This window comes from Quercus robur, chromosome 5 (genome assembly GCF_932294415.1).
Source record: "Quercus robur chromosome 5, dhQueRobu3.1, whole genome shotgun sequence".
Classification (NCBI taxonomy): domain Eukaryota; kingdom Viridiplantae; phylum Streptophyta; class Magnoliopsida; order Fagales; family Fagaceae; genus Quercus; species Quercus robur.
Genome location: NC_065538.1, coordinates 30880570 through 30888379, shown reverse-complemented (window position 1 = coordinate 30888379; position 7810 = coordinate 30880570). Strand labels below are relative to the sequence as shown.

General features: G+C 33.4%; 1 protein-coding gene across 1 annotated transcript; it reads left to right on the top strand.

Moving 5' to 3' along the window:
• The first annotated feature begins 2670 nt into the window (after nucleotides 1-2670).
• LOC126725780 (glycerol kinase-like) lies at nucleotides 2671-6053 on the top strand. The gene is made up of 4 exons (XM_050430697.1): nucleotides 2671-3006; nucleotides 3098-3319; nucleotides 3751-4717; nucleotides 5636-6053. Exons 1-4 carry the CDS (start codon nucleotides 2849-2851, stop codon nucleotides 5873-5875), a joined length of 1587 nt encoding a protein of 528 aa, XP_050286654.1. The 5' UTR covers nucleotides 2671-2848; the 3' UTR covers nucleotides 5876-6053.
• Nucleotides 6054-7810: the final 1757 nt, after the last annotated feature.

Sequence of the window (7810 nt, the reverse complement as noted above, 5' to 3'; positions counted from 1 at the left end):
CAAATATGTTGCTGAAAATTCGGAACTAATTCATGATGCTTTGGATTCTACGGAAGATTTTGATTCCCCTATTTGTTTAGCTTGCACAACGGCCAAAATTGTTACTATGTTCAAAATGCGTTTGAAAAGCCACAAGCCATGGAATAATGATATAAAGTGATGCTTCTGACAAAGATTTCAATAAAGCCAACAAAAGGTCATATTGAAGTTTTTAAAAAAGAAAAGAGAATCTACGTACATTCCTTGCATGATGTTACTATTGCCATGCTTCTCCTGACAATGTTGGAGCCAAGAAGAGGACAAAAAAGTTCAGAAGTTTTTAAGTCAAAAAGTGGAAAAAACACTATTATTTTCACTGTTCACAGATTACTGTTCACTGACACTGTTCACTCCGAAATTTTGCCTATTTAAGGGGGGTTGTCCCTTAAGTTTGGCGGAGAACAAGTCAAGTTTTAGTTTAGAATTCTCTCCTTAGAACTCCTTCTCTTAGGAAGCCTTCTTAGAAAGAGAATTCCTTGTTTCTACTACTACTACTACCTTGTTTACCCTTGTTCACTACAAGCCTTGTAATTGTACAAACCTTGTAACTAGGACTAGTTCAAGCTTTGTAACTAGGACTAGTTCAAGCTTTGTAACTGTTGAGATCTTGAATTCACTACTACTGTAAGTGTTTATTCTACTTTTAATAACAAGTATTTTCAGTTTTATGTTCATTATTCTACTTGTTGCTACCGCCACCTTGGACGGATTACCACCATACCGGACGGTTCTAAATTGCTTTCATTTACTTTGAACTATTGTTTTCATTTACTTTGAATTATTTTGATATATACTGCTTGGCTGGTTCTACCGCTTTATTATTGTTCTTACTTTCAAATTGTTTATTTTCAAGTTACTAACATTATTTTCAGTACAATATTACTGTGCTTCTGTCTCTTCCCTTCAGCAGTGTGTCCCCTTCCCCCTTTATGGTATATATATATGAAGAAGATACCAACTGAGGTAACTAGGAATAAAGAAGCTAATTTTATGCCTCATTGCATTTTCTCTATATTCCAATTTCCAAGTGTACTAGCAATTACTTTTTTTTTTTTTTTTTTGAAGGTAAAAGTTAAAACCCAAGACACATAATGAATTATTAAATTAATAATGGGCGATAAAAAAAAGAGGAAGAAAGGAATATTGCAGGCCATAAAATGAAAATTTTGAGACATAATAAATATGACCTTGAGCATGTATGAATATTGAATACACTTAGGTAATTTGGATTAAGGGAAGAGAGAGGAGAGTGGAAGAGAGTAGAGTAAAGTAGAATAGAATAAAATTTGCTAAAAATAAGTTAATTTAGAGCCAATTTGACAATAATGTTGATAACTTGATGTGACTATTTATTAAGTTGATAACTTGATGTGACTATATATTTATGTTTCTTTGCTGAATATGTAGCTATTTATTTCGTAAACGTGTTACTCTTTTTTTTTTTTTGAGAGAATCGTAAACGTGTTACTCAGTCATTGGTTTGTCTTACTAAATAAGCACACGGATGCGGTAGGTTTGCTGCAAGTGCAGCAACTTTTACGGCAACGAGTGAGTTTATTAATTGATAGCAACATTGGGGTTCGGATTTTGATTGTTTTACTTTTATCTCAGCCGCCTCTTCAAAATGGATATATAGATAGATAAGACTTCTCGAAAAGGACAAAACTTGTTACGCCTATCTACAATTTTCTTGGAAATAACTATCAAACTTTACTGCCTTCTGATAAAGTTTTATTTATTTATTATTATATTTATATATTATGGAATTAGAGATCTGAATATTCTATTTTTTTATATTATATTTTAAGAGTTCATTTTTTGTATTTTCAACAAGGCATTCAGAATTAACTGGTTTAAATTAGCACAATTAATAAAATATTTTATTATCAAATAAAATATTTAGATATTCCAAATATGTATTTCAAAATTTTTGTAACTGAAGTGATTTTTTTTATAAAAATTTTAATTTATAAGAATTGAAGTGGTATTTGATGTTTCTAACAAAAACATTTAGATTACAAATCCTCTCACCCAATTATTGATTTATAATAAAATAAAAAGAAAAGAAATCTAAAATATGTATGAAAAAATGTTAAGAAACTAACAAATTAGATAGTGAATTTTTTTTTTTTAGAAAAGCTGAGATTATCCAATCCAATTTATAAATTGTTACTATTTCTATTTGGGAAAAAGTTAACAGATAGGAACTACTATTTCTAATTGAAAAATAAAAACTAACGTTTTTTTACAAATTTTTATATTTTTTAATTTTTTTTCTAAAATGGTCAATTAATAATTTTTTTAATAGAATATAGTAAATTGGACCCTTTCATATTCTAATAATTTTTTTTAAATGACCTATTAATAAATGTCCTAAAAATATAATAAACTAAACGCTTTCACATTCTAATAAATTTTTTTTTTTAAAATATCTATTAATAAATTATCTAATAATACAATATACATTTTTTTTAAAGAAAAAACTCTAAGAAAACAGTAAACTGGACCCTTTCAAATTCTAATAACGGTTAATTGGGTGGATAGACATCGTCTGCCAGTCAGATTAGAAATTCCAGACAGAAACGTATTTATCTCCCAACCCACATGTTGTCTATATAAACTCCAGTCAGATTAGAAATTCCAAACAGAAACGTATTTATCTCCCAACCCACATGTTGACTATATAAACTCCAGTCTCATTGACATTTTCAATCTCAAACATTTAAACATACAACATTGTTTTCTCAGTTTTGGTCTATTTTTCAGTTCTGAGTATCCACAACACAAAAATAAAAAAAGAAGAAGCAAGATGAGTGGAGCAAAGGGCAAGGATTCGAAGTCACCACAAGTGTATGTTGGCTCAATTGACCAAGGAACCAGCAGCACCAGATTCTTAATCTATGATCACTCAGCTCGCATAGTTGGGTCTCACCAGGTTGAGTTCACTCAGTTGTACCCAGAAGCCGGGTAAATAATATTAATAATCAAATATCATCCACACCCTTTTCAGTTTTCTCTGAGTGTGTCAAAGAAAAAGTTTGCTTTTTTACAATTACAGATGGGTGGAGCATGATCCAATGGAGATTCTGGAGAGTGTGAGGACTTGTATTGCAAAGGCAGTGGAAAAGGCAACAAAGGATGGCCACGACGTGCACAAAGGGCTGAAGGCAGTTGGGTTGACTAACCAGAGAGAGACTACTATGCTTTGGAGCAAAACCACTGGTCGTCCTCTCCACAACGCCATTGTTTGGATGGATGTTCGTACCAGTGCTATTTGCAGGTCTCATTTCTTTTCTTTATCCGATTGGTATTGGTTTTTAGTTCCCAGGTCTTGGATACTTTGATTCTCAATTGGGTAGTTTTTGTTTTTGGATTTTGATCGGTTCTCATTTGTGCTAGGTGTTTGTTGTTTTTGGTTTTTGAAGGATGCATAATTTTTGGGTTATGTCACCTATTTATGAATTTCTAATCTTTTCATTGAAGGCAAATTTCTTGAAATTTCTTCGTGGATTGTATTAATTGTTATTATGGATTGGGTTTCAGTTTCATTCATCAAAACAAGAAATTGGTTGCTGTTATCTATGAATTTGATTTATACCCATCTGTTGTAGTTTCTGATTGTGTATGGGGTTTCCATATTTTTATCACATCAGTAAATTTTTTTATTGGGGAATACCAGTGTTTCAATTTCAATATTTTTATTTATCACAGAAAATTGGAGAAGGATTTGCCAGGTGGAAGAACTCATTTTGTGGAGACATGTGGTCTGCCCATCAACCCCTATTTCAGTGCAACAAAGCTTCTATGGTTGATGGAAAATGTTGATAAGGTTAAGGAGGCAGTGAAAGCAGGGGATGCTCTATTTGGAACTATAGATTCTTGGTTAATTTGGAATTTAACTGGTGGATTGAATGGAGGACTACATGTCACTGATGTCTCTAATGCATCAAGAACAATGCTCATGAATCTTAAAACACTTGATTGGGATCAACCCACATTAAAAACTCTAGGGATTGCGCCTGGAATTCTGCCCAAAATTGTCAGCAATTCTGAGGTTATTGGAAAAATCTGCAGTGGATGGACAATTTCTGATGTTCCAATTTCTGGATGTTTGGGTGACCAACATGCAGCAATGCTGGGGCAGGCTTGCCGGAGAGGTGAGGCTAAGAGCACTTATGGAACTGGTGCTTTCATACTTCTCAACACGGGTGAAGAGATAACTCAGTCGAAGCATGGGCTTCTGACCACTTTAGCATTCAAGCTTGGCCCTAAAGCTCCTACAAATTATGCTCTGGAGGGATCAATTGCTATTGCTGGAGCTGCAGTTCAGTGGCTTAGAGACAGTCTTGGAGTTATTAAAACTGCAAGTGAGATCGAGGGATTGGCATCAGAGGTTGAGTCCACAGGTGGGGTTTATTTTGTGCCTGCGTTTAATGGACTATTTGCTCCTTGGTGGCGTGATGATGCTCGTGGAGTTTGTATTGGAATCACAAGGTTTACAGGCAAGGCTCACATTGCTCGAGCTGTGCTTGAGAGCATGTGTTTCCAAGTCAAAGATGTGTTGGATTCAATGCACAAGGATGCAGGAGAGAAGGGAGAGGTTAAGAATGACAGTGGGGAATTTGTGCTTAGGGTGGATGGTGGTGCTACTGTTAACAATCTTTTGATGCAGATACAGGTTTGGGATTTTACGTTTCCTTTGTTATACTTTTTCCTCTGTTAGTTTATTGTTCAAAATTACCAATGCAGCTGTTGTTTTTTGTAAACCTTTTTTCTTCTTTACGCCCCTCTAAAAAATATTTGCTGATTCTTCTTTACTTTGTGTTTCTTCCTTAAAAAATATGATTCGACTTCCTTTCTATGTCTTTAACAAATTTACTTTCCTTGAAAGTTCTGTTGGCTATCTTGTCTCATGCCAGAATGAGGACCTCATAGTGGTCTAATATCACAGAAGTGGCTATAAAGATTTATATATGCATTTTCTTGAGTTTTTCATTTTATGACATATTATGGTGAATGTTTACCAAACCAACTTTTTGGTGCTACTGTATGTCTTTGGTTGTATGTGTCTTGATAGGAAACAGAAAGAATATGTAAATTTGAAAGTGAAATCTTGAAGCGTGTATCATGATTCTTATTAATGTGATTCACATAATTCATTTCTATCAGACATTGCTTGGAAAATACTGCAATATGCTTCCCCATAGAATCAAGGAACTTGTTTGTAACCTTTTATTTTGCTGCAAAATGATGCTAGTTGAGTTTGTTAGAGCCGTATCCTGAATCTGCTTTTCACTTCCACAAATGTAACCTTTTTTGAAGATGTAAATGAATTGACTTTGGAAAGCTTTTGCCCATACAAAAAATCCTTTCCCTTTCGATATGTTTATAGCTATGGTCAATATTAATTTATTATGAATATTGTCAGCGATCTTGTGTTAATTTTGTGAAGATCTTTCATGGCTAAGTATCCTATTCTGTGTTGGTGGTATGCTTTCTCAAAAGTTAGTGATGTAATCTAGTTTATGCGAGTTCCTTTTCATTGTCCTCCTTCGGTTTCTTAGCTGCAGAGCTTGCATTTCTTACTGTTTTGTAGGCGGACTTGTTGGGAAGCCCAGTGGTGAGGCCGGCTGACATAGAAACAACTGCTCTTGGAGCAGCTTATGCTGCTGGATTAGCAGTTGGGGTTTGGACAGAAGATGATATTTTTGCTGAAAAGGTTGAAAGTGCTACCATTTTCAATCCTATATTAGACGAGAAGTCAAGGAAGAAAAAGCTCGATTCTTGGTGCAAAGCTGTTTCCAGAACTTTTGACTTGGCTGATCTTTCCCTTTGATATACTTGTGTCAACTTGGTTCCAGTACTCCACATCTTTTTTTTTTTATTCTTAAAATTCTGGGATAGTGGTGACAATGGTTTACTGTTTCTATAGATTTCTGTGAACGATAAACACCAGAATGTATTGCAGCGAATGATGATTTAATAAAGGCTGATATCTGACCATTGTAACTTCATCTTGCTGTTCATATTCTGCACTTTACTACAAAAGTGATTTATTTATCAACAATGCATTAATCTTCATGGTTTAATCAATGAGTATCTTGGTCACTAACAATGCCTGCCCTGGTTCTCAATAATTTTGTTTTGAATGTTTACAATGACACTGGTTGTTCTTAGACACAATTACATAAACAGTCTTACACAAACACATAATCCAATAAAGAAAATGAGATTTCAAATATAGCAATGGAACACAACAAATTTCTTTAACGTTATAGACGAGGAAATAGTAATCCCCCGTTTAAAATTTGTAAAAAGCATCCCCAAACTTTAAATTGCAGTGTCTTTAAAAAATTCCATTGTCCCTGATTGCGAATTATTTGAACTTATACTCCAATTTGGAAAAACATGACTATAAAGTAAAATCCTGTATACTTTATGTTCTGTCTTCCTCTTTTTTTCACATAACAATTATTTTTTTGATGTTTTTAGATGTTATCTAGGATTTATTAGTGAGAAACTATTGAAAAAAAAAAAAAAAAAAATTCTGTTTAGACAAAATTTTCCTCAGATTTGTATACAAAATAATATTTGCTAGTTGACGTTTACCACAAAATATCATATGCTCACTCTTTGTGAATACAAATATTCTTGCACTATATTTTACCAATTAATTTCGTATAAATATTTGTATCAGTTGAATATTAAATTGATTATAATTTCTCATCTTAAATCTATTCATCCCAGCAGTGCAATACTCCACCTCTGTTTCTGTTGGAAAATGAAAATTGCTTGGAAAAATAACGAGAAAGGAAGCCTAGATTTAGAAGCAATTAGTCCAACTACTTCTCTACCTAGCAAAGAAAAACAAATCCAACTATTTCACTTGACCTATGTTTGTGTAGCTGGTAAGTTGGTAATGTCCCAAATGAGCAAGCAATCTTAGGCATGAAGCCTGATCTGACTCGCGGATAGTTGGTGGCTATCTTACTAGACGTGGGGTGGTTCTGGGTTATGATAACAAATCATAAGGGTGCAATTTTGGAGCTCTCTCTTTCGCACTGTAATCAGTCAATGTATTTGAAGTTTTAATGAGTTGGGAGTATCAAATTTTGCTTGGAGATTTCTGTAGCTGCTTAGTGAGGTTAAGAAGAAACCAAAAAAGAAAAAGAAAAAGAAAAAAAAAAGCACTAGTATCAAATTAATTAAAATACTTGTTTTATTTATTTAAAGTTTATGCCTTATTCGATATCCACACTATATACAATAATATCTCTCTTTAAGAATTTATGTGAATTTACAAGAAATCTTCACTCACTTTGAATACAACAACTCTGTGATTGTAGCACCCAAAAAACCTCCCCCTTAGAGAAAACCCCCAAATTTTATGTTCTCTTTTGTTTGTCTCACGGCTAAAGAAAATTTCACTGTTTTCTTTGCTCTTATACACATTATTTTCTTCTCACTTCACTCACATTGCGACAATGCCTTTCTTTCTTCACCACAATGCTCACTGCGAGCTCTCTTTCTTTTTGCTTTACAAATTCTCATTGATTTGTGCGCTCTCAAAAAAACCTTTATAAAAAAAAAATTCAAATTTGTTGTCCTTTTCCTTGCCTTACTTCACAAGCTAAAATCTTTCTTTTTCTTTCTTGCTTTCACACTTAATTCTATGATTCTTTCTCCTCTCACCACAAGGGAAGGCTTCGGGGCCAAAACAATCAAATTCTTTGTAACATTGTCTATTTATAATACTTAATTCCTATTCCTT

Excerpts from the sequence above, each read along its gene's own strand:
- LOC126725780 (XM_050430697.1), top strand. The coding sequence starts at position 2,849 with ATGAGTGGAGCAAAGGGCAAGGATTCGAAGTCACCACAAGTGTATGTT. Across the intron at positions 3,007-3,097 it reads CAGTTGTACCCAGAAGCCGG|ATGGGTGGAGCATGATCCAA; the intron begins GTAAATAATATT and ends TTACAATTACAG. Across the intron at positions 4,718-5,635 it reads ATCTTTTGATGCAGATACAG|GCGGACTTGTTGGGAAGCCC; the intron begins GTTTGGGATTTT and ends ACTGTTTTGTAG.